The sequence below is a fragment of the Hirundo rustica genome, chromosome 5 (genome assembly GCF_015227805.2).
Source record: "Hirundo rustica isolate bHirRus1 chromosome 5, bHirRus1.pri.v3, whole genome shotgun sequence".
NCBI classification, from domain to species: domain Eukaryota; kingdom Metazoa; phylum Chordata; class Aves; order Passeriformes; family Hirundinidae; genus Hirundo; species Hirundo rustica.
This window is the reverse complement of record NC_053454.1, coordinates 71,386,407-71,413,200: the sequence shown is the minus strand read 5'-3', so window position 1 is coordinate 71,413,200 and position 26,794 is coordinate 71,386,407. Positions and strand designations below refer to the sequence as shown.

Sequence of the window (26,794 nt, the reverse complement as noted above, 5' to 3'; positions counted from 1 at the left end):
TGAAAATAAGGAGAAATGCTTTAGGATTCTTGCTTGGTGATTGTGAAAGCCATGAAGAGAGGCTTTTTCTTAGTTGCAGGCTGTCCCAGACATGAATAAATCCAAGCTGTAGGCCACCTCAGCTCGGTGTTAAGTGTTGACAGAGTCACGACACTGTACTAGAATGACCCTGGAGCGAAGTGGATTGCATATTTTCTCTGCTTTTAAGAGCATAATTGTGCCCACAGAGGCCCAAATCCTGCCATTTGTTTTGTGCTTATTTTGGTTACTGAAAGAATGTCTTGGAAGCACTGTTGGTAAACTAACACATAAATTTATCCTGTTCCCCAGAGCTGGTGTTTTTAAATGGGGGCCTGCAAGAAAAATGAAGATGGAATTTTTAGCAGGATCTGTTGCAATCTATAGGAAAAGGGGTGTAATGATTTTAAACCGAAGGAGAACAGGTTTAGATTAGATACACGGAGGAAGGGGTTTACAATGAGGATTGTAAAGCAGTGGAGAATGCAGTGGTAGAAGTCCCATCCCTGGAAACATTCAAGGCCAGGTTGGGTGGGGTTCTGAGCAATCTGATCTAGTGGAAGGTGTCCCTGCTTTTCCCAGGGAAGTAGGACTAGATGTCATTTAATGGTCCCTTTCAACGCAAACCTTTCTAAGATTCTGTGGTTATCTAGGTTTACTTTCAAGTGCAGATGTCAGGGAGGCTGGTGCTGGACAGGGTGCCGTGGAGTGCCAGGACATAGGGCTTTTTGATGGCACCAGTACATAGTCCTTTTAAGTTGATGGGTCAGGATAAGAGATGGTGTGGTAAATTTTGTATAAACCCTTATCACCAGTTTCATTTTAAGATTTTAGCATGGAAGAGTAGGGCATTTTTGACAGAGGGTAGGCTGAACAGTGTGCAATTGCAAAGATGAGTCAGCCTTAAAATCCTGAGTCTCATTGATTGTACTGACAAGATAATTGAAATAGGCTAATAAGTCTGGCTATTTCATGTCACTCCCAACTGCAGGGAACTTGATTTTGCAGCAGAGTTTCAGGATTACTCTAAGGTTATGTTTAAGGTTTCTCAGTTTGAACACAGGAAAAGGAAACCTCAGCCTTACTGGTAATTTTGAAAACTGTGCATACTTTGTTTCATGATATCACTTCATCAGAAAAGAGAAGGATAAGCTTTTGTCCTATGCCTGTGATTGTAGTTTCAGCATTATGAAGGCTTAGTGAGAGAGGATTTCAGCCATTTCCTTACTCAAAGCACAGAAGGTAATAAAATAGAAAAGGTTGATATTCCCATTTGAACTCCATTCAAGTGCTGCCAGTTACTGTGTGCTGCAAAAGCATATTTAAACTCACATTTGGAGTTTTCCGGATATCTATTCTATGTCAGAACTCCTGCAGAGTTATTTCTCTTAATTTTTGTTTTATTAGTTTTTATTAATACAGTTTGCTATATGGGCTGCCCTGCATCTGTAGGCAGTCTGCGGGGCCGCCCTTAGCAAGATCATAATTTCCCTGCTTTCTGCAGAGAAAACAATTTATCTGCCAGACAGCCGCCTTCATGGCAGTGCAGCATTGTTAAAGACATCTCCTTTTGAATTCATTTACACCTTTTTGTGTCTTTAAAAATGCTAATGCTTTAAGGCACCTGCAGTTACCATTTTTCTCGTTTTGAATTCCTTCAGAAGAAGAGCCTGTCTCGGTAAGTGATATTTCAGTTTCCATGGTGCTCCTTATTACAAATAGCTGCTCTTTTCATCACCAAACGATGCAATTTTCATTCATGCTGAAATATCAATGGTAACATACAGCAGCAAATTGCTCCTTTATGATCCTTGGCATTGTGGAAACTCTCCTGCTCAAAATTAAATGTCAAGGAATTTAGCAAGTATGAAAAATCTGGCTCCTTTTGTGCACATATACACAGAGATATATGCCCTTCCCTCCGTGCTCTGTGCGCCTAAGCATTTACCTTCCTTTATTATTTACTGCAAGGAGTCATTAATACGCTGCCAGTGATGCTTCCCAAAAAGTTCAGCTTCTGAAGGGGTCGAGGGGGTAGCATTCCTTCCTGTACCTTCCACTGGAACTGAGCGAGGGGTTTTGTATTCAGGCTACTTGTTGCCAGGCTGTGAGCAGCTCATTTTGGGAATGACAGCAGCCTTGCCAGCCAGCTCCCTTGCGTTACTCCAAGTGTTGCTCTGCCATTTGCCCTGGCCCAAATGAGAAGCTTATATGGTCGGTGTGGGCAAGAGAAATACGCACAGATCAAGGCAAGACTCTGCTTCCACCCCAGCCCCGCTCCCGGTGAGCGCTTGCAGGAGTGTGGGGAGGGTGCTGTGACAGGCAGCGTGTTTTTTAGTGGGGTTCCTTTCACAAACACCGTGCTCTCTTTCCCTGGCTGTTATATTGTTCTGCAGTAAGATGATGGCTTAGGTTTCTCAGCTACGTGGCCTGATGGGCACATTTCCCAGATCAGGTTCCCTTGTTTATAATTCCAAATGTCCCTCACTCCCCCACTGCCACTACTGCCAGTGGCCCATCTATCCCAAGAAAAGTGATCCTGTCTGGAGAAAGTAGATGCTGTTCATAAATCGGGTGCTCGGGGAATTAATAATTTCAAACTCCCGGGAGAGCCGGCTGTAATAAATTAAACTACTTTTAGTGCGCAATTGCTTCACTTCCTCCCTTTTACATCTGTATCAGTCAGCAACCTCTGGCAATGAGCCATGTGTTTGTATGGAGCAGTTGAGAGGAAGGTAGACCTACTGTCATGTGCTAAATAAAGCAGCTTGGAGGAAGTGCTTTGGATTGTGCCTCAGCCCCTTTCCCCTTCATTTCCATACAGGAGCTGGGTGCAGGCTGATGTTTTGTTTTTCGGTCGGGTTTCTTGTTGTGGCTTCCTTGCCTCCAAGAAAGCACTTTTGATGTGCTTTACTGGTGCCTCTCACAGTAATCTACACTACTGGCAGCACTGTGAGCACTTCCAGCAAACAGACCCCAGAAGAAAATAAAATGCTGGAGGTTTTTGAGAGAGGCAGAGGTGCTCCTTTCAACTCCTGGCTGGGAGAGAGCTGGACAATAAAGGTAAAACCTGAGCTTTTGCCTCTCTGGTGGAAAAGGTGACAAACTTCCTTGAGGAAGATTTCCCACAAATGAAATAAAAGGAGGGTGGTGTTAAAAGCTGATTTAAGATAGGAACAGAGATATCATTCATCAAACTCAGGAGCGACGATATATTTGTATTTGAATCCTCTGGATTTAGACTATGCTGCTTTTTACAAAGGCAAGCTCTTGTGAGAGTGGCAGACAACCTTTTAATTTCAGGTGAAACCTAAACCTCCCTTTGGTTGCAGTACACTAGATAAATAACCATTTTCTTCTGGGCATCTTCACTACTGTTTCAGGTTCTGAAGTGCAAAATGCAGATCCTTTGCTAGAGATCCTGCATCTCCCTGGTACTTGGCTGTTCTCTGGTCAAGCCTCCCAGACTCTTAACAAAAAGCACACTTGTGTTCCTGGGGTATACCTAGTTCCCTGCAGGTGTGACTACAGCAATAGGAAGGAAATGAAAGCTCTTTGGGACTTTCAGGTTCTCAGGAGAGATGTAATTTGGGGTCATGTTACGGTGCAAAATAAAAGTCGCATTTGGTTATTCACATGCCTTTTGGATACAGTTGTAAACTTTGTACAATAGGTTTGCAGCTGAGGTAACATGAAGGTGTTGAACGCTGGTACTTGATGTACTTATGGAAATGGAGTTGACTGAGAAATCGCAGGGGGTGATCAATATTTTAAGTTTCAAGTTCGTGTTCCATTTCTTCTTTTAAAGAGATTTAAAAAACTAGCCCCCGTAGCAGCTCTGTGTGCTACCTCTTGTGCTCAATTTCTGGCTCCTAACTGTGCTCACGTGCCTACTATACAAAAAGTGGCTAAGCAGAGACAGAGAGACTAATATTTAGTGCTGTTATCTCAAAAGTCCTTTGTGTATTTAGCGATCATCTTTGATAGCTGCTGTGTTGGCACAGTTTTCTTTGGGAATGCTGGTAGTGCTGTCCACTCCATCGAAAATGATTCAGGATCCTGCTTGACCATGAGGAGTGTCTCTGGCTGGTAGTCCAAGTTTCAGATCAATTCATTCTGCTCTTCCAAGAAAGATGTTTCATAAAAGGTATTGACTTGACAGGGTGAGGCTTGGGCCATGACGTAAATGAGAACTCTGGTCAGATCTGGCTTGGCAACCTGAATTTGTACACAAAGACATCAGAGCCAGCTTTAAATCTCCATTAAAATAAAGCAAATCCCCTTGTCAGCATAACAACTATTCTCAGTTTCTCAAGGGCTGTGGACAGATTTGCTTCCTGAGACTTGAGCTGGGAAGGTTTGCCTGAAAGGAGATGTTTTATGGAAAAGGGCAATTGATACCTAAGCCTTAAGGCAAGGCAGCATTTATGCTCATTGGGCTTTGAGGAAAACCTGTTGCAAAAAGTGCTGAAAACATCTGAGAAGTTAAGGAAGTTTCCTGCCTTTTGCAGTACACCGGTAACACAGTGTGACCCTTTAAGGTCAGTCAGTCAGGGAAGACCCTACTTACGAACTGTAAGCAATTATAATCTGAACCAGTGAAGTCAAACAATGAGAAGTAAATAAGTAATTAGCACAGCAGAGGCTCTTTCCTTCTCTTGCTAGGTGGTAGAAGGCAAGAAGGCTTTTAAATGCAGACTGTAGCCTGATTCTTCACTCTTTGTTCCCAGTGTCATGTTGCTGTGTTTTTGAAGTAAGAGATGTGGAACCAAAGCATGGAAATGAAGAAGGGGAGCCCTTTAAAACTCACTTCAGCAGTAGCATCCATGGAGCATGTGGTGGTGTAAATGAGAGTGCAGCTTAATGACTGGGCTTTTCTTTCGTTCATTCCTCCTTTCAAAATCAAAAAAAAAGATCACAGGATGATGAAGGGTGGTTATGTAATTGAATATTGTCTAAGCTGCAAGCCCACAGACTGCAAGTTCCTCTGATCTGGAACCTAAGGATGGAACATATTGGGAGGCAGTGAAGGGAAGAGATGATTTGCTGATGGGAATCTTCACTTCAATAAACAAAATAATAATAGCTTGTCACTGAAGCCAGCAGTTGCTGAGACACTGGTTAGTGTGTAGAAATATGTGGATTTGAGGGGTGCTGTGACGATTCCCATTGCTTTTGTCTCTCTATTCCTGGCTTTGATTCAGTCCTGGGAGGTGACCTCCTTTGAAGTTTTACGTGTGCCTTTTCTCCTAGCAGATGGATGAGGCTGTAGTTTTTTCACCTGTTGACACGATGAGGACTATTTGATCCCTTCATTGTAATGTGTTGTCTTAGAGGCTGCTTCTTACATGAAAAACATAAAAAAACCCATAAACGAAAAACTCAGGGATAAGTGAGTTTACTTCAAAATGTACTGCTTGCTGTGCAGGATTTGGGATTTGGGATTGCCGCAGCTCACTGCCCAGGAATGACTGCCTGGGAATGGTGCGAGATGTAGTTTGGGCTCTGGGACACAGCCCTTACTAAGGCAAGCCTCTATGCCTTCTGGTCTTGCGCTGAAGTCCTGGGAATATTAAATTTCTCTTGCCACTTTCTGAATTTGGTTGCTTTTTTTTTTTTTTCAGTGTCAGGTTATTTGGATAAATTTGCTCTTGTGATAAATTTGCTCTTTTTCTGCCAAGCTTTGGTGCTACGGGCGGTGCAGTGGATGATTAGATTTTTCTTAAGAGTTCCAAAATCTGGGGAGAGTTCATTTGGAAAATTGCTTAGCAGATTGCAAATAGTGAATAAATTATTGTACAAGGGAACTTTTGAAACTCCTCTGGTGGTAAATTTTCAACTAAGGAGATATAGAATATTCAGCATCATGCTCATGAAAACGAAGCAAATACTTGCCGGTAGATTATGTGAGGGAATTAGGGTTTCTCTCCTTCTTTACTATTTTCATTCTGAATTTACAGGTAAAATTATCTTCCACAATTTTCTTACTACAGTAAAGATGTAATTTCATGTAACTTTATCAGTAATTAAAGATATGTTTTGACCTTTTTTTATTTATGTTTCCTGGCTGGGTCCTGCCAGTACAGCTTTGTCCGGGGCAGTTGACCTATGATGAGCATTTGTAAATCTTGGCTTTGACATGGATGCGAGGAGAAGGTTTTGGTATGACCTCTAAGTGACAGAAGGTGACACCAAGGTGCTTCACTGTTGTGCACTCAGCTGGCTTGGAGGGGCATCTTTGACTGTGAGGTTTTCATTTCGTAGAAAGAACAGCCCCCGGTGGACACATCTCTTAGTGCTCACTGTTTGCTGTTGCAAAAGTTGCAATTAAGCTGGGATATGTGCTGTACATTTCTAGGAATGTTCCTCAGCTGATTTATTGGCATGGTTTTCCTCATCCTTGGGTTCTTTCTCAGGCTCGCTTTCTCTTTTTCCTTTTATCTTTTTTTTTTTCCTTTTCCCCCTTCTCTCGCTTGCTCTGCTTTCAGCTTTTTCTTGCCAAAACATTTGTAGGAGTGGAGATGTGCTAGAGCTAATTGTCAGAAGATCTACGATTCCGCAAGACTGAAGGTTAAATGCAAAATCCAGTGGATATCCTGATCGACTCAACCATATGCCCTAGCTCCGGTGCCTTTTACAGGCTCTACTCTAGAGGAAAGAGATGTGCTTCCAAGCAATATACAGCATTGCTTGGCAACCCTTTCAGCCCTGTATAGCACAGGATGGGCTGGCTGTATTCCCAGCACTGAACTTCTCTGTGATGGTAGGCTCCTTGGTGACTCTTTTCCTGGGAATCACAAGGTAAATGCGCTCTTTGTTCAAGTGTGATTCTTCATTACAGTTGCTCTGTGTATAGGGCAGAAGGGGAAGATTTAGCTTTGAATAGCAGCTAGGGATGGGGAAGCCTTAAAAGGTATGGAGCTTCAATTCAATTTTAGTCAACATTCAGCTACATAGAAGCTGTCCTAATTGTCTCTCACCCAATTTTTAAAAGGCTTTTTAATTATAGGGTCAATATTTTCCTGATTCAGATGCCCTCAGATTCCTTTTGATACTGATTTTCTTCAAAGTTTTGGGAGAAGACATGAGTATTGCAAAAAGATTTTCCTGGCAGCAGCTCCCCCTTCTAACCAGGGAGCAGCCGGCTTGAATATCATCTTGACACTAACACTCAAGACATTCCCAAATAATTGTATAAGTTTGGAGCTAATAATCAAGGCTAGGTTGGATGGGGCCCTGAGCAACGTGGTTTAATGAAATGTGTCCTTGCCCACAGCAGGGGGACCGTAATTAAGGTGATCTTTAAGATCTGTTACGTCCCAAACCATCCTGTGATTCTGTGATCAGCACCTCGAGGTCCACTCAGGCTTGAAAAGAGTTGTTCTTCCTTTTGAAATCTTCTGAAATCTCACTCTGAAATGAAGTGCAAAAATAAGAGCACTGCCCTATAGTAACCAATAGCCACTTCAGTGCAAGTTGAAGTCTTGGGCTTGCTTTAAGTAAATGAGATATTGCAGTCCTCCTGTATCTGAGCACTCACAGTGGTTTTTAAGCCATTGACTGTTCTGAGGTCTTTATCAGTAGGATGAGATTTGTATTTTGCTTCTAAGATTTTTTTTTTTTCCCAAAGAAATCTCCTACTGATCTGGTCAGGTTTCCCATCAGAAGTTTTAGCTTTGATGAATCAAAATCTTCAAAAAAAGCATAGAAGTGGAAAATACGTTTTCTTGAATTTTGTCTCTCTAGTCCAAAAGTCTCAGCTAGCTGTGAGGCAGCTGTGAATTTGTTTTACATCAGAAACATGGCTTACCAGTATTGTGGACACTCTGTGTGTGATGCTTAGAATGCAGAAGTGAAAAGATGGAAACTGCATCATTAGAGGCAGTTTAATGGAGAATAGGACCTAGGTACGATTTTTCTTATTTAGAGACAAGATTTGGAAGTCTGGAGAATATCTAAAATATTCCAAGAAAATTGGTACAGTGATCCTCTAGGGAAAGGGGGAAGTCTTTATTGCTAATGGCATTACAGCTTTTATTCCAGCATGGAGGCTGTAGTTCACAGCAGAGAGTCTGATAATGGGATCCTCTTGCAAATTGGGAACTGTCTCTTAAATTGAATGGATAGAAAAGACACAATTAAAGCTCTCCCTCAGTGGTTTTGCATGTGGTTCCTACCTGTCTGCCCGTGTTTTCAGGTGATTTGAGGACCAAGTGCAAATCTGAGCGGGGGGGTCAGCGAGAAACGAACCAGGCTGCGTTGCTTATCCCTGAAATCTTGAAGCTGGCCTTTTATTTCTGTCTAAATCTGTCACTGGAAGCCGTGGGTAATAAGCAGCACTTGGAAGGGTTGTGCGGGCACACAACAGCCCTCGGGAAGCTCACTCCTGCCAGGAGACAAAAGGCGCTGCAGCCTGAGCTCTCTTGTTTCCTTCAAGAACAGGGACTTGGGAGCTTAGAAGTCACAGCATCCCTTGTGCTGCTCCAGGCGCTGAGTTATGATTTCCAGGCTTTTTAATGAATAGTGCTTCCTGACTAGTTCTGGCTTGTTTAGGGGTTTTATTCTTCTGAGCGTGTTTTTTGTCGGTGTTACTATCCCAGGGCGTCAGCGCTCTTCACCATAACAAAGCAGGACTTGCAGCGCTCAGATAATGGTCACCTTTGGAAGCACGATTCTTCACCCTCCAACCCTCCCCGCCCCAGTTTCGAATTGCCATTTTGTTTTATCAGAAATTAAAACTGGGATTTAAATTAGATGTGAATGTAAGGTGTTTAGTAAGACAATCTGTAAAGTTTAGCGATATGCTTTCAGTCCTTTAAATGGTATTGGTGGAAAAAGCCCAAATTTGCTATATTTGGCTGAAACCCCTCTTTTTAAGGTTGGAGCCAGGGCTGATTTTTCCAAGAGCTTGGTGGTTGAAGCATTCATCTGCAATGCAGGGAATATAGGTAAAATACCTGCTCTGGGAGGCTTTAAATCCATGTATCTCTACTTTGAATCAGATGCTAAGAGGATTGAATTCAGTTTACACCCAGGTCAGGTAAGAAGCTTAACCCAGCTGATTGCAATGTATCTGGCAACTGACCTACAAACCCCATTTTGGCATACATCATCAACACACAGGGCTGCAGTATTTCTTGTATCTATAACTATGGGTTTTCCAGCAGTACAGCACCTGTATTCTGGGCTCTTTGCTTTACTCCTTGCCGTCATCTTCTCTGTCAAGAAACACATCCTACAAGTTGACTGGCTTCCCTTTTTCCATTTTCTTCACCTGAGATGTGTGCATGGTGTAGCCATGGCTACTTAATACAGTATCATGATGCCTGCCCAGATTTGGTGTTACATTGCTGGCCTGATCCTCTTACCCACCTGTGTGTCTGGGTTAATGGGCGCATTTGACACCGTGGTTTCTGAGGTGGGCAAGATGTGCAACAATGATACTGTCCTGCTTTACTTATTTATAAATACATTTATTTATTCAGTCTCAGGTTAGAGCTTGTTTTCAGCTGCATACAGCCATACTGATGTGAAGGATCTATTTGAGAAATAGGGACTGGTAGTGAAGAAGATCCTTAAATTCTGACCTGGCTGTGTTTCTTTGAGAAAAAGATCAGAAAAATAATGGATCTTTCTGCTGGTTTCCAAAATGCCTTTTCCCTTGAGGTGATTACAATAGCCCTTTAGAAATGTGCTTGTGATCTCTTCTGGAATACCAGAATTCCTAGTCCTGTCTTTCCTTTCTTCCATCTGCTGGGGTGACTTTCTTTAAATATGTCAACCTCTCCATCCCTCCAAAAGCAGCCTTAATATAATAGACAGCTGCAGGGAACCAGCTGTGAAAGAGGAGCGCTCAGGTGTCCTCAGAGGGCGTGTACATACAGCCACTCTCAGGCTTGTAAGTAAAGGATTAGTTTCAGATCCAAGTTTTTTTCTTGGTGTGATGTAGATATCAATAATATAAGGTGGAAAGAGACTAGAGTAGCACTTGAGGCATCTGGGTTTTTCTCCTGACTCAAACATTTTCTTGCAGTGTGGCTTTGGACAAATACACTGTGCCTCTGTTCCTCCTTTTAGAAACAAAAATCTGTTTTTCTGACTAGAAGGAAATGCTATATAAAAGTTTGGCATTATTGTGTATTTGTTTGTTGTTGTTCTGTCTTTTAGCAAGGATGGCCGGGGGATTGTGCTTTTCAACACCCTTTGTGCTGTGCTAAATTTACAAATTTGTGCCATTTCCATTTCTGTGTCATATTTTGCTCTCACGTTCCCCTGAATAGTGGGAGAGGTCACTGGGATGTGATAAGGTGTGTAAAGGAAGAAGGATACCCAGGAGGAAAGGGTGGAATTTTGCATGCTGGATATTTTGGTATCCAGGGGAAGATGTCAAACACCTCTGGGTGTTTGGGTTCAGCTTGCAAGTCAGTCTGAGCAGGCAACTTAAACGTGAAGTGGGGCACCAGTGGGAAGCATGGGGGCCACAAGCCCCTTGGCATCCCCAAAGGACTCCTCCCTCAAATGGTTTCTCACCTCTTCATTATAAACCTATTTCCTTTGTCCAGAGGGTTTTGTTTATTCCTTTTTCAACTGGTAGTTTCTAATGATGATATTTTGGGATCACCAAATGTGCATTCGCCATCATTAGTGGCTTCTTCTCATGTTATTTGTTTCATGTTCAGGGGTTAGCAAGCAGATTGCAAAATAATGAGCTACCTTGTGTATTTCAGAAACATACCCCTCGCAATATGCATTTCAATGATTATCGTCACAGTTGGCTATGTGTTAACAAACGTGGCTTATTTCACTACAATCAGTGCTGGGGAATTGCTGCTTTCAAAAGCTGTAGCAGTGGTAAGTTACAGAAGAAAAATACAAAGATGTATTCCTGCTGCAGTTATGTTTGTTGGTATTATTCTTATTTATAGGGGTGGAAAAGATTGGGTGGCCACATCCAGTCAGGCTTTAGTATTGGCAGCACTTGTTAGCATCACGGTGAAATTTGATTTTTGACTGATGAGTGTGATTGCGCCTCAGGCCATCAGTAGCATTTATAATGTAACATTGGTCTGTGTTTACTTATCTCTTATAACAAAGTCAATAGGACTTAAATTTCATAGCCGAGTACACGTTTGAAAAATTCGGTGCTAAATTGTAAGCTCAGCTCCTGGGAAGCAGGATATTTATGGAAGAGAGGGCTCTGAACTATCTTGTGTAGCAGAACACAGTAACTTTTTCTCTGCACAATGTGTGTCCTGAGTACTTGGGGAGGGGGTTGCTGTGAATACTGGAGCTCATTTGGGAAGGAGCTGCAAGGCAGCCTGGCTAGGAAATACTGCTTTGATTGTTCTCGCTGAATTGTGGTGATGACACTGATTTTTATATTTATGGTATCTGAGTCACAATGAGGAAATGAATAATTCCATTTCATTTCCAGTGGTGATAGCCTGTGGCTATTCCGATTGGTGTGAGCTTAGAAAAATGACCAAATTCTGTAGCTAATGGGAGGTCTAGAAAGAAAACACTTTATAAACATGACAAAAACTATGCATGTTGCCTGTGGTGCCCCAAAATCCAGTTAAGGCTCTTCTGCTAAATGCTAAAGCGTGAATGGATGGACTATACCACTGGGTAATACCAGCTGAGTGCAGTGAAGGCTGCAGAAAAAAGATATTAGGTGTGCAGATCAGACCTTGATCAGACTTGGGCTTCTTCTTTGGAGCCATAATGGTCTAAATTGACGTGAGTCCTGCTTCCACCTCCTCATCGTTGCTCCAGCTTGGCATCCTCCACATGTCCTCAGGGGTAAGGGTGGGGCAGCTCAGCTGTAGTAGCTGTGCTCTCGCAAAAGAGGCAACAAATGCATGGTGCAGTTTTCAGTGAGGGATGCAGAGAAGGGGTGTAACTCACACCGTGATGATTTGTCAGTAGAGGACAATTATCTTCCCATTTTATGAAAAAGTCATTGTGTGTTTCTCTCTCTTTTCTAACAGACCTTTGCCGAACGACTAATGGGAAACTTTTCTTTAGCCGTACCAGTGTTTGTTGCTCTCTCCTGCTTTGGATCCATGAACGGCGGCGTTTTTGCGGTCTCCAGGTGAGCACTGCTGATATTCCTGGGGGTGAGGGCTTGGGAGGCATACTGAAAGTATGGAAGCAAAGGGAAGGGAGAGAAGGGTCCATTCCTTTAGGAGGATATGATAAATGACTACACTGTTTACCAGGTGTAGGGCTTTTTCTCACTTTGTTTAGGGTTCTTTTTTTAAAATCCTTTGAATGGTTTGGAAATGAATCTCTTTGAGGCTAGCCCTTAATCAATGGCTGCCTTTTTTTTTTTTTTTTTTTTTTTTCACGTAAAGGAGGAAAATTGGAGGGAAAATATTTACTCTTTTCAAACACCAATCAAGGGACACCTTCAGAGACGGTTTTGATTCCTGCATGTGGGTTTCTCCTGCCAGTGCTTTCATTTAGAATACCTCAAACAAGACTAAGAAGTGCTGCTCTGCTCTGTGACTTTCATGAGCCACTTTGCGTACTCACAGTAATGAGCACATTTAAAGTCTGTCCACATTTATTTCCCACCAGGATGTTCTTCGTTGCATCCCGTGAGGGTCACCTTCCAGAAATTCTCTCCATGATTCATGTCCGCAAGCACACTCCTCTGCCAGCTGTCATTGTTTTGGTAAATCATACAAACAAATGTTCCTGAACTAGAATTCACATTACAGGCTTGCTCTGGAGGATTCCAGCAGAATTTGGGCACCGTTTGAGGCTCATTTATTAACATGAACATGGGCTTTGGACAGGGTGGAGGACAGGAGAAAGAGGGATGACATTTGGGAGTTGCTCTTATTCTATCATTTCCTCCTTGCTTTCTTGCCTGTCTCTGCAATCTAATTCAAATCTTACTGCTCTGAGTTTCTAAGGACCTGCTAGTGATGAGCAAGTTCCCTTTCAGAGAAACAAATTCCAGTTAAACAAACAGGAAAGGGATTAAGTTAACTGAAAGTTGAACTAAACACCAGCATTTGGGAGTACCCTGAAGGCTCATTATACTACCTGATCGTGACAAATGCAAAGTTTTGCACTAAGATAATGGAGGGGGAACCCTCAGCTGTCAAGCATAGTGGTGATTAAAAAATGAGAGAACATGTGCCTGGGAAATAGTCTGTGCATTTTCTAAGGAAAAGCACTGGTTTTCCTATTCTAAATCCTATTACTGACTTCTAAAATAAGCAGCAAAGGTAAATGTTGGCCATGTGTTAGCTTTGCGGACTAATTTGTATAGCAAAATGTTAGGACGAAATGTCAAAATACCAACTTCAAAGTTCAGCTTTCATAGTGCCAGGAAGATTTTCACTTAACTTGCAGTCTTCATAATCATGGGAGTTCAGCTCCTCTTTTGGGAACAATGGCTGCAGTGTATCTGGAGAGGCCTCTGCCATATTTAGGGACTTACAGCCAAAAAAGGGGGATGCATCTAGGAGTCCACGCTAGTAAGAGCACATGCTTGTGGAATTTGAATTGTTTTTTGCTATTGATGCCTAGAGGCTCACTCCTGAATTTTTGAATTTTATATGTGCACATATAACCATAGGCTTTGAAATTTTGAAAATTAGGCAGTGTGGTTACGGTGAAAAGTTTTAATGAAATCAACTTTCCATAAACATGTAGTTTGCATTTTATTTCTTTGGGTGTAGTCATCCCTTGTGGGTAAATTGCATCGACTATTTTTTGTGGAATGAAATGCACAAAATGTGTTAACTTATTATTTTTTTTTCCCCCGGCAGACATTTTCTGCTATTGCATATGGTCCTGTTACACCAGTGCATTGATTTCCTTTGAAAAAGTCAGATTCTCGTATGAAGATGGCTTTCCTTCAAAGACTGCAATTTTTTAGCTCACCTTATTGCACATAGAGCAGTGGCAGGATATATTCTACATCAATGTAATTTTAGCATTTCCCTATTTTATTTCTCCTTCCAAGCTGTGCACACTGTAAGAAAGGAAAGAGCTCTTGAGGATAAACTGAGAAAACGAGCGTGTATCTGAGGCTTGTTAAATTAAAAAAACAACCCAAACCAACACCTTTTTTTTGAAATTAAGAAATCTACACAGAGTTCAGGCTGCATCTCAATCTGCATCTCAATTTGCAAGTTGAGCTACCTGGACTGGAGGTATTCCTCACCAATGTGAGGAAATTTGATAGATGTGTGTAGTGACTCATAGAAATCATGCAATCTGATTGTAATCCTGCTTTCTTGTATTTTTCCTTAATAGCTCTCCTTCACTTGCATCCTTGTAGATAGCTTGCATTATAGTTATAACTGAGGTTTTAACCTTTTAGAGGCTGAGCCTGCAGAGAAGAAATCTTGCCCAATATAATCCAGTGGTATGATTTCCCTTGACATTTACATTGGTGTTTGCTTAATATATCCATATGTAAGGAACCAAGTACTTTATAAGTCGTTGGAGGTTGGAGGCCAGAGACCCACATTTGAGATATTGATCCTTCTTACTCAGTTCCATGTTATCTGCACTGCTTTGAAAAAGGAGAGAGAGGCTGTAACTCTAGGTAAATGATACAAGTTAGTTTTGTCTGTTTAAAGATTTAGCCCTGTGTTTTTCTGCATCTGCAGACGATTTCACCTATTGCCTTGTTGTAAACCTAAAGACTCTCGCTTCTGGGATCTTCCCCCTTTCTGAAGAATGAGGCATAGGGTGAATTTGACTTACTCCTTCATGCCCAAATGCAAAGACATTTTTTGTCCAGATAGTACTTTGAAATAAATCCATGTAGCCTTCACTAACCATCTAACTCTCTATTTTATGCATAAACACTCTATTTTATCCATAACCTTCTGCCTGCCTACAGAAGCCTTGTCTCTCAGACTAGCTTTTTTTAGCAGGAACTGTATTTATTCTGGTGTCCCCTCTCCTTCTTTCTCTTCAGTAGCTGCCTGAGTGACAGCTAAATTCTTCCTTCTGCTTATAAATATTCACATTTACAATGTGCAGTAGGTCTACCCGCTGCAAGTCTGAAAGGCAAACCCTAGCTGGTGGCAACCCAGTGTGCCCAGCTGGCATCTCACGGTGTGGAACTGCCCCTTGCCATGTCCTCTTTGCTTGAAACCTGGGGGAATAAGACTTATTTCTTTCCACGAAACACCAAGAAACCTCTGCTTTCTTATGATCAGATGTGACCAAAATTTAACTGTTCTTATCATTTGCATCAGCAGTGAGCAGGTAAACCTGCCGTGGGCTCATATCCCATGAGAATGCTGCCCAGGATGCTCCAGCACTTTGGTGGTGCCGTGTGCCTATGTGTTTTTGTCTGGGTCACAGGGGACAGATTTGTATTGGCTATGTGTGGCCACCCAGGACAGATATTTATTGATCCAGAGTGGTCTCAGGGGACAGCTAGACATTGATCACGCACCTGATTGCATGACAAAGGCGAGCCTGAAGCCTGTGGCGCTCAGGTGCGTGCATGAGGCTGTGCTGCTTGTCCCTGTGGAAAAATTTGACATCACTGCTGTAAAGTAATAGAGATCGATCTACTAAACCCCTCTTATGCTGTGAATTTCTTTTGCAGCATCCTCTCACAATGATAATGTTATTCAACGGGGATCTCTACAGCCTCTTGAATTTCCTCAGCTTTGCCAGGTGGCTTTTTATTGGACTAGTAGTTGCTGGGTTGATTTATCTCAGATATAAACGTCCTGATATGCCTCGTCCTTTCAAGGTAACATCTGCTCTCTACTCTTTTACATGAGTCCTCCCTCCTCTCTGTCCCGCAGTCAGTCAGACAGCAAGGGAGCATTTTCTGGTGTTACAAGCTAACCTCTTTTTCAGGAAAAGCAGAGTTAAGAGAAAGCTGTGTTTTGCAGTGAAGACTGAGAGTTTTCCTGCAAGGTCCCCAGTGCTACCCCGCCCGTGTTCCATTCTGCGAAAAAGAATTTTTGCTTCTTCCCTCTGCTTGGGGGGCAGAGACTGGAAGCTGCTGTGCTGAGATGAAGGCCTTTGCCAGCCTGTTGTGTTCAGGCTGTGTGATGTGAGCTGTGTGAAAATAACCTCGAGCCCTTCGCAGTCGCAGAGGGTTCAGACTGCAAATATTGGGGCTACATGTGCCAACCTCATTTTCAGCCAGTCCTCTGTTTAATGTCTCCTTTGCTAAAGGCCTGGATAGTTTCACCACCAAAAAGTCCTGTCAAGCATAAGAATTTATGAGAGAGAGCGTTTACGTCATTGCATATCCAATATCAAATACGCCAGTTTTCTGTGCAAATAAGTGGTTAGTGTGATTATTGTAATATTTGGCATTTGCAGTGGGTTTGCAGACAGAGTTATTATGAACCCAGAGAGAAAATGCTCCAGAATCCGGCCTCTTGAATAGCAGCTGTTTTGGCCTTGGTTCTGCTATTTTTCTTGCTTGTTTTAAGTAACATCATGCTAAGTAAGTTGTCCCATTGTGTATCCAGAAAGATAATACCCATCATCAAAAAAATTGAGAAATACGTCCCTATTCAGATGCTGCCAAGAAGACTATTTTGCGAAGAACTAAGAATCTGTATTGTGGCATTTTTGTAGGATATTAGTAAATAAGGAGGTGAACAGGACAACATATTTTGCTTTGATTAAAAAAAAAAAAAAGGGCTTTGACAGTGCACAAAAGAGGAACAGAGATGCTTTGAGGCGTGAAAGGAAGAGAAAAATCTCCAAGGAATTCTCAATTCCTCAATTCTCCATTACACTTAATGTCTCATAAGCCATGTCTGCAGGCATTTCCTTCAGAGAGTTGCTAAGAGAGTGATTGTATTGGTGTTTTTGAAAATTGAGCAAATAAATTTGGAATGGTTACTTTGTGTGCTTTCAACAGTGACACTGGCAGTGCTATCAGTCATACAGTCAGAAAGTGCTTTTTCAATGGCTATCAGGTGCATAACGCTACCAAATATCTTTATCACTAGTCAAATTACTGTTTAATTTGCTCTCTTCCTGCTGGATTTTGATTTTCACCTTAGGAAGAAAATCGATGTGTTCCTAATAGTTTTAAAAGGTGACTTGAGCTCCTGGTTGTGTTTTAAAATGTTTTCTAATGGGTAATTATCAGAACGGAAATCTTTACTGTGGTTAGAGCTGCTTGCTTATTTGCTGGGGGACTTGAGGAAGGGCTTTTACAATTTAACTTATTTACAATCCTTACATTTTAAAGGATGTAAAACGCTGGAGTGTTTTAGGGCGTAGTTAAGAGGCTTCTGTGGTACTCACTGCATAGCCGTCGGCAGGGCCTGGCTTCTGCAGTCTCTGACATTTTGTGTGCCTGTTCTAGATACCCCGATTTCTCCAGAGCTCTCCTGTCCTGCTGGGTCTTGTCCAATTTACATTTCATGGCAAGTTAAATGCCTTGGTCCTTACTTTACGTTGACCTCATTATTTAATGTTTCCTCGTGTGGTTATTTTTCAGGTTCCTCTATTTATCCCAGCGTTGTTTTCCTTCACTTGCCTCTTCATGGTTGCGCTGTCACTTTACTCTGACCCAGTGAACACAGGGATTGGATTTGCAATCACCCTGACTGGCATTCCTGCCTACTACCTCTTCATTGTGTGGGACAATAAGCCCAAGTGGTTCAGAAAGCTTCTAGGTAAGTCCTGGTGTGGGACTCCTCTCCTTCATGCCGACTCCAGGAGTTTCTCAGAGCTCTCCCCGTGTTGTCAAATCCTTCAGATCGATGCTCTCAGCTGCTCTGAGCTGGGGGTGACAGCACAAGTGGCTTTTGGGCACGTGCTCCAGCCTTGCCCTGCCGGTGGCAATCGATGTCCCCTAACTAATGAGGTACATTCACAGCAAGGCTGTTCTTCAGCCACTTTAGGTGACTGATGCTTCTTCCCCTCCCTCCCCTACAAACATCTAATTCCTTTTAAATCACCGTCATCTGCTCCTGACCCGGTCTCTGTGCTAATAAAGACAGTACTGCACTCCCTGGAGAATCTGTTTGGAATCTTGAGCAAAACAGCTGTGGTGACAGGATGAGCTTGGTGTGCCCCCACTGAGCCCAGGTGTCTGTGGATCACTGAGGGGTGTTTGGAATGGGACTGGAAGTGTCTGGAAGGTTCAGGCAGGCTAAGCATAATGTCCTTAGCAGTGGCTGCTGACAAGGTGATAGCAACATATACCATGGCTGGTGTGCCTCTGTGGAAATTATTTGTGTGCTTCATGAAGAATGACTTCTGTGTGACTTGGCTAGTAGTATTTCATGCCTGAAATACACTGAGAATCCTCTCTGTACAATTTCTGAAAGGTTTTGAAAGGATTTGTGGAAAGTTCTGATGTGTCAGAGAAGGATTATTTGGAACATTTCAATTAGAAGTCAGTATCATTTATTACAGCTCTTCTTTCTCTCTCTTTTTTTTTTTTTTTTTTTTTGTTACTCAGGATGACAGGCTTCCAGAATAAAGGGAGTTTTCAAAATATGAAATAAAACTATTGACAAAATATTTCAGGAATGATGGCTAATTTATTAAATAAAACAAAAAAGAAAATTTCTTATGCTGCAAAACTAAAACTGAGCCTGTGAGACCTTTAACTAAAAATAGTCTATTTCTATAGAAGGTGAATCAAAAGTGCATATTCTGTGCTTCAGTCTTAATTGATGATTTTAAATGAGCTCCTCATGAGAAAAGAATAGTGCTTTTATATGTAATTATGATATAAACAGTTGTATGTGTTTTCTCACTATAAATATGTTGTGGAGTTATATAACCTATCTTCTGTAGAATTTCCCTCTCGATACATGCTGGGAAGTTCATAGGCAGAAAGTATTTACAAAAAAAGATGTTAGTTTAGGCTAGCAAAATCTTAATTTTACAGCCCAAAAGTTAGAAATTACTTGTAGTGCCGTAGGAATGGGGAGAAGTCTTTAGTACAAATTAAAGCAGTTGTATGCAGAAGGAAATTCGATTAAGTAGCTGAGGTTTAGTCTGTTTATAACTTTTCAGTCTTGACATTTAGGGTCTAGGAATTCTTCCCTTATCAAATCCAGGAGCTTTTTGGCATTTCCTGTCATGTCTCAGAGGTTTTGGAGCACAGCTACTTGCATCTTTGGCCACGGGATGCCAGTGTTGAACTACATTACTTGGGCAAGAGAAGGAATATTCTCTTTAAGGTAGACTGGATAGATGTGAAGATTTTACTGCCAGCTGTGACAATGAAGGTGAATAATTTCCAGCTTTTGAGATAACAAAAAATCCTCCTCCTAGGAAGAAGCCGTCGTGCCTGTGCCATATCTATATGGATGGGCATGGTGTACTGGCTCAGAGGGGAAGGCAGCAGAAACCAGTCAGTGAGGGAGACAGCTTGCTTGCTTTGCAATTGTTATCCCCAAAATAGCAACGGTAATGACAGAAAACTGATGCTGACAGTTTTGAGGTGGAGCAGAGTGGAGATTTACTTGTGAAATAAACAGATTTTTTCTTTTCCCTAAGAAGAAGCAATAAACCTTCTGGGTGGAGTCATTAAGCTGGCATTATTTTGGGAGACCCATTGTGTAGCCTGAGAACACTCACAAAAGGTATCGAATGAGGGTAAATTAACTTAAAGTACCTCTGTGAGATATAGAAAAGAAATTGGGCAGCTGCAAGCTTTATATTCCAACCTTGAAACAATATGTCTTACGTAGGCATGAAAGTGTAATTCCAGACACGAGGTAAAGGACAGTATTAAAAAAATGGGATTGTCATTTAAGAGGTAGATTTTTGCCTGAGTAACTGGGCAACTTGCTATGAGAAGGTAAATGACTTTTTGGTTTTTTTTTTACAAAGGAGAATGTGATGAATTCGATCTACTTAGGCTTAGCCAAAGCATCTCGTGTGGTACCGGAGGGGGAGCAGGAGCCTGCTGGTCTGAACACGCTGCTGTGCTGCCAACACTGCTCCCAAGCTGCTTCACGTGCCCAGATCAGCTGGTGGGGGGCTTCAAAAAGTCACCTTCTTGAAGGCATTGACTGGTTCAGCTGCCCAGGTGTTGCTCACAGAACGCATAAGGTGCAAATACCCGTGGGTGCAGACCAGCCCCACATAAGGTCAGGGGGAATATCCTGAACAGGCTTTGTAAGGATCAGAGGAAAGGGATATTGAGCAGACAGAAGGGATGAAAGAGCCAGCCTGAAGACACATATCTTTCTGAAAGGAGTTTCAGGCTGATTGCACTAGCAGAGCCCTCGAATGGATTACCCAAGGAGTCCTCTCCCAAGGCTGGAATTCTTTGTTCTGTACTTACGGCATTTACATTGCCTGTTCCCCTTACAAACCTTGTGTGTTGAACAAAAGGTAACTTTACAGCTTGCAGGATTTGTGGATTCTGGGATGGTATTTTGCAGTGAGAAGAATGTTTTGTTCTCTCCTCTTCCAAAGGAATTCTGCCATAGCACTAGATGCGCTGGGACAAATGATTTCCAGCTAGTACAGGCTTCATTTGACCTCTGCATTCTTGCTTTTTGTGAAACTAGTGTGAAAATGAAAAAAGTTGAGCCTAGCAAATCCTAAGCAGCAGATCAGTGTGTAAAAGGATGCATCACCAGCATGAGAAAGTTTCTATCTGGACTTCCTCAGCTGAAACCCCAATCTTATACTTGCATTTAAAACATCTTTATTTCTTTACAGTGGATTGAGTTGCGAGGGGGGAAAAAGTTGAATCCTACTTTTTTTCATAGCTGAGCCCTTGCTAATAATGAGATCTCTTTATATAACAAATTATCCCTGCCAGCGTTATTTAGCGACACCAGAGGATGACACTTGCTCACTTAGGACGAAGTGTTATATGCTCAGTTTGCTTCTCTTTGTCAAGTTTGTGGTGGGATCCACGGGAGATTGTCTCAGCATTTTCCTATTACAGATTTCATGTCCAGTCATATATATGCGATAAAATACCTGCTTTCTTTCCTCACCTAAAGTTCATGTGGTGCTTGTGTGAATAGGAGGTCTGGGGTTTTTTTATAAAGGTTATCCCCTGGGACCCATTTGCAGTGAGTTCTCCTCTCAAAAAGGGAAAATTAGGATTTAAAGGAGGCTGGGGAAGTTACCTGCACTGTCCTGGGATGTTGTCTTGTGACAAATGTGACACTGGTCCTGTAACTCTAGGTGCTGCTCCAAGCAGACAACGTAGAGGTACTGACTGGAAACAGATTGGAACGTTTTTATAGGGGGAAATACTCCTTACACTGATTTATTCTGAGTACATTGAAACCAAGAAATGCAAAGAATGCCAGCTTCCCCCAGCTCGTCTGCTCTGCTGTGGCTTCAACCCCGGAGAGAGAAAAACTGCTGCATGGAGATGGAGGGCTGGGCAAGGTTGGGGTCTGCTGGTGTGTCCATCCACGTAGGTGAACGAAAGCACATCCAGCTCCAGAAATGCCCAGGATTTCCTCTGCTTCTTTCCCAAGAGCTGTCATGCCACTGCTCACCTTCACAAAATTCTTCTTCCCTTTGCTTGTCCTCAAAGCTGGGAGGGCTGGGGTGGCAGGGGAGAAGCACTGCTGCTCTCCTGCTGCCATCTTTCCTCCTGTCCTTTGTCCCTGCTATGCTCAGCCCAGCTCTGATGTCCCCACTATGGGTGGGGGAGGCAGATGGGAGGAAAATGCAGTGCCTGGAGGCTCTCAGCCTCTCTGCCCCTATCAGTTTATAGTCTTAGGGCAACCTGGCTTTGCACTGAGCTGGTGACATCCAGAGAAAAGAGGAAAGGATGGTGGAATCTGCCTTAGACAGGAGGTCAGGGAAGTGGTTTCAGTTCATATCTTCTGTGAGTTGCACTGTTCTACCCTCCTGGCTTTGTACTGTGCCAATGTCAGTGTTCATGCCAGACATTCGAGAAAAATGAGAACTTTCTTTTACAACAATTTCTGCTCATTTGAAATAGGATACTAAAAAAGAGTGACAAATAAGAAGAGTTGTAAGAAAATGGTCTTTTATTATTCTGTATGTGCTATATGTGAATTAACTGTGCCATTTACGCATAAGTGCCCTAAAAAGAAAACCACCAAAAGCACCAGAAGGAAATAAATTTTCAGAGTGAAAAAAAAGAAAACATGAATTTTTTTGCTTAGGCAGGTCTTGGCACAGGTAAATTAATTTATATGAATTCTTCCAGACTTTTATTTCAGCATAACATCTTGATTAAAGCTGAACAGCTATGCAGAGTCATAATTTTATAAGACAGCCTTTAAAAGCGTGCAGGCTTTTATTGAATAAGATTATACACCCATTCCCTTCCATTATTATTGTATACGCATAGCCATGGATCAGAGGCACAGAAAACCATTAAAAAGAAGAAAAATTAGAGTTTAAATCATATATGCATATGTGACATACATGACCTTTGTGAAGTCTTTGTGCAAGAAGCCTGTGTAAAAGCTAAGAAAATTTTGCTGACTGCTTCTCCTTCTTCATCTCTCCTGCAAAAAGTTACCATGTGTTTTTATCTGTGCAGGCAGAATAACCACAACATTGCAAATCCTCTTGGAAGTCATCCCAGCAGAGGAAGACCAGAAATCGTGATCATCATCAGCTTTTGGCTTGGTGTTTCATTTCTACCTGAAAGAAAAGGAGTAGGGAGGCTTTTCCCCCTTCCTAACATGCTGCAAACTGGAGGAGCAAGTCACGGTCGTGATGGAAACCGAACAAGTCACTTACCAGAATTGTCTTTTATGATGCTGTTGCGAAATTATTATATATTTTTTTTTTTAACGTGGTTGTTCTATATGTAGAAAGCAAGCACTTGTGCTACGAGAAAGAAACTTTACTGTTTCTTTTGGCGCAGTGCCTTATTTTGACAAACTGTAAGTTCATCAAGCAGCGATTTTGTTTGCCTTGACACTGAAGATAGGTTTGAGTGATGTGTAATGGCTGGGTGTACTGTGAAGAATGTATCTTGCTTTCTGTCCCTGGAGATCTCAACTCTCACCAGAGCAAGGGTGAGATAAAGCTGCTGAGTTTCACATAGTACATTCATCCCATCACTCTGTTTGGCAGCCTGATTTGACTTCTTTTGACTCTCTGGAAGCCCCGGCACGCTGGTGCGGAAGCACCACTCCCCAGACCTTTGTGATGGCAAACTCAAGGTTTTTTCATTCCAGAGTTCTTATACCATAGCCAACAGAAGCATATTTTGAGACTTAATATTTCTTCTGCCAGTGGGGCAGAAAGATCTTAGCACGGGAATTTTAGCAGTAATTTTATGCATGTTATATTTTTTACCGGGCTGGAATTGATCACTGGTTTTACCAGTGTTCGTGCACCTATGCACGCAAAATCCAGCAAGCTGAGCAGTGACCTTCAAATGAGTCAAAATATTTGAATGTCACCTCCACTGCTATATGAATATTTCCTATCTGGAAGCATATGGTCCTGCAGTTATCAGTCAGGCAAGCCTGGTTTTAAATTTTTATATCAGTGTTGGTGGGCAGAAATAGATGTCAGTTGGTGGGAACATGGTAAAGACGTGATAATAAATGCAATATTTTTTAATGAATGAGGTATAAGGCAGGCTACAGCAGATTTGCTGTTTTGAGTAGGATGTGTGCCTGGCTTTTCACTCGAGCACACTCCAATTAACAGGGCTTTGGAACACTAAGGAACATGTGCTTTTCCTGTCTTCTCATGGGTTTTATCTCGGCAGAAACAGAGAAAGGCCTTCAAAACTGATAAAATAAAATGAAATTGATCTATTTTTGAGCTGAGCTCTGGCTCAAATATGAGCTGAAATTTTGCTGTTTTTTAAAAGATAATTGTATAACTAAAGAAGTTTTTTAAAACTTAGAAATTGAGTTTTATATTCTTAATGACTACCCAATCTTAAGATTAAGGTTTATTATCACTCTGTTAGGAATATAACACCTAACTATTGAATGCACTACTATTTGAGCTGTCTGCTTTCAGCGAGTCATGTTTCATGAAAATTCTTGTGGAACTAAGCAACGTTTAACTTCCTAAATTGGGAGAAAAGCACAACTAGTAGCCAGACCACTACAGTAAAGGGAGACTGTGTATTGTATATGTGTTGTATATATCCAGAATATTTACTGCTTTAAAGGTTTTAAAGGTACAGTAATGTGCCTTAAATATATACCTTTTTTTTTTTTTTTTTTAAATTTCCTATCTCTGTGGTGGAATTTCACAAAAGTAGAGAAATGCAAGTAACTGCTTATGGAGAAGAGCAGTAAATTAAGGCACAGAAAGCATTTTGCAAACAGTGTTTTTCTTTAAATGTTTTCTGTTTACTGTAATTTAGTGTTTGCATTTTTTTCTTTTTTTAGGCAAACATTTTGAGAGAGGGTTTTTTTTTGTTTTTTTTTTTTTTTTTTTTTGTTGACAATGGATGTGTTTATTTAGTACTTACATTTGGGTCACAATTCTGCCTTTGAGGCTATCCCCGGCCATCCCCGATCATCGGGGTTTGGCCTCTGTCGTCATGGAGCATCTTCAAAGCACACAAACTCTGCTTCTCTCTGACAGAAATAAACTGACTGGCACCCTGCAGGAGTGCACCCAACCCGTTCCTCCCCTAATGAACGCAAACTGCATGGGATCCAGAGCAAAACCACCTCCAGAGCGACAGCGGATGCGACTTTTTCACTCTGACTCTTCCCTTGCCATGTATTCACTCCTGTTGTGCCATGTTACTTGAAAGTTCAATTGTAGGCAGTGTTAACTTGTAGAAATAAATGGGCTCCGTAAATAAAACCGAGTGCTGCTTTATTTTCTCATCGTGGTCCTTAAGGTTTAGAAATGCTTCTGAAACCTGATTCGGTGAACGTGTTCTTGCTAGGTGTAGTTCATGTAAAGGGTTAATTTATCCCAAGGGAGCTCCTAGGAATTGTTGATTGTGAGGTTGTACATTTTAGGAAGGAAAAAAGTTACATGCAGAATAAAAATTTGGAGTTTTTTTAAGGTGCACAGGGATTTTAATTTCAGGTTCAGTTTCTTTAGCACGTGCAAGTACATTACAAAATAATGTAATTGGGTTTTCACTGTATTATGAAAGTCAGTATTAAGGATTTTTATTACATTTGAAAATGAGGCATATTTTCAGAAACTGAGGAAAGCCATTTTCTCTTAAAGCATCAAGTTCTCTCATAAGATTGTTAAGTATTTCTTTTCAGAGTCAGGAAATTCTTCTAGAATAAAGGATAGACTTTATTTTTTCTTATTAGGGCTTGAGGTGGTCAGGCCAATGAGACTAATTCTGTGGAGATTTTTCAGTGGTTCTTCTTTTTGCCTTTTGTGCTTTTTGGTGCTTTTATATTTACCGGATGTGCCAAAAGATATCTTTCTTTTTGTTCAGGTGGTTGTTGCTGTTTATTTTCTTCTTTGAATTTGTTGCTTTTCCGGGGTATAGGTAAAAGTGTCACTGAAGGCAGGAGAAATTAACATCTTGTGTGAGTAGCAAATATTGCTCTGGTTTAGTATAACATAGAGAAACTTTTCAGCACCTGAAGGGGCTGATGTGTCTTTGCATCTCCTGATCTGGAGCACCACAATTTCCCCATAAGAATTATTTATTTCCAATTCAGATTGCAATAGAGGCTTCTTTTGACCACACTGTACCTTCCATATTTTTCAATCTGAATGAAAAATGAACCAAACAACTTTGCTCACCAAAGGTTCGTGTGCCTTTTACTATATGTATGTAGATAATAACTCTTTGTCTGAATATGTATGCTCCTGATTTTTTGATTTTTTTTCACAGGAAAATCCAGGTTTCAATTTAAGATTAGTTTTCAAATTTTTCTACAGAAGAAAGTAGTGGTCACTTATATCCACACGGTACATAATTATGTTGATGCAACATGATAAAGAGGATTTCCCATTATGCTCAGTGCCTCCAGAATTTCTGACTTAAGAATTAGCCATATATCAGGATCCAAACAGATTTTAATTAACATAAGTCTTTGAGAAATGGAGATTTATTTTTTTTTCCTTCACCATACTTATCAAATATTGTGTTTAATGCCCATCAGACCACAGATAGCTTGGACAGGGAAGTTATGAACGTACTGAAATCCAACAGAAAAATTGTATTTATGTCTGCAAAGGATGCACAGTACAAAGTCTGACATTTGAACCAAGGCAGGAGTGGCCAGGGGGAACTGCAGGACAATGTGTGATGACCCCTGTTTGGTGATAGGGCAGCTGCCTAAGGCTGGAGACTCTTCTGCAGAAGACATCACCTGTGGTTTTTCTTTTGCCTCTTGAACATCCCCCTGCATCCTTGGAACCATTCCGTAACTTAGGAAAGCCTCTGTCCCTTAAACACCTCTGGGGGTTTGTTGAGACTTGGCCAGCTGATGGAGATTTTTGGTTGCTTTCAGAAGCCTGTAGATTTTTCTTGCTTGTTGCTATTGTTTTTTTGCCAAGGAGCTCTTGGGGAACACGTCAACAATTGGCACCATTTCTGTTTACATCCGCTTTCGTGTTTCTTTTAGATTCAAAGAAACTTTTGAAATAATTTTTCCTTGAAGTGCAAAGATCCAAATGGACGAAACACCTGTTCCAACAAAGGATTAACTTTTTCAGGAGAGAGCTTGGGTCCTCTTCATATTCCCTGTAACAGGAATGTCTACAGTGTTGTGATGTGTATCAAAGCTTTGACATTTTCTAAATATGATACTGGTGATGATCCAACGCGGTTATAAAAATGCTGTGGCTTAAGTCAGTTTTATGCTCCTGTAGCTCATTCTTTGCTCCTGACTCAGGCTAGAAAATGTTCCCACTGCTAAGCTTTTCT

General features: G+C 41.5%; 1 protein-coding gene across 7 annotated transcripts in view; it reads left to right on the top strand.

The window, feature by feature from the left end:
- Nucleotides 1-24,706, top strand: part of SLC7A11 (solute carrier family 7 member 11) — a 74,612-nt gene extending 49,906 nt beyond the window's left edge. For 6 of the 7 annotated variants that reach the window (XM_058420755.1, XM_058420760.1, XM_058420756.1 and 3 more), the window contains 6 exons: nucleotides 10,746-10,869; nucleotides 12,009-12,112; nucleotides 12,601-12,697; nucleotides 15,611-15,760; nucleotides 17,483-17,660; nucleotides 22,499-23,646. In XM_058420755.1, coding sequence (XP_058276738.1) covers nucleotides 10,746-10,869; nucleotides 12,009-12,112; nucleotides 12,601-12,697; nucleotides 15,611-15,760; nucleotides 17,483-17,660; nucleotides 22,499-22,566 — 721 coding nt within the window. In that variant the 3' untranslated portion in view covers nucleotides 22,567-23,646. Of the gene's footprint in view, nucleotides 1-10,745; nucleotides 10,870-12,008; nucleotides 12,113-12,600; nucleotides 12,698-15,610; nucleotides 15,761-17,482; nucleotides 17,661-22,498 lie in introns of all 7 variants that reach the window. The other variant, XM_040065354.2, reaches the window with a different exon arrangement.
- The last annotated feature ends 2,088 nt before the right edge of the window (nucleotides 24,707-26,794 follow it).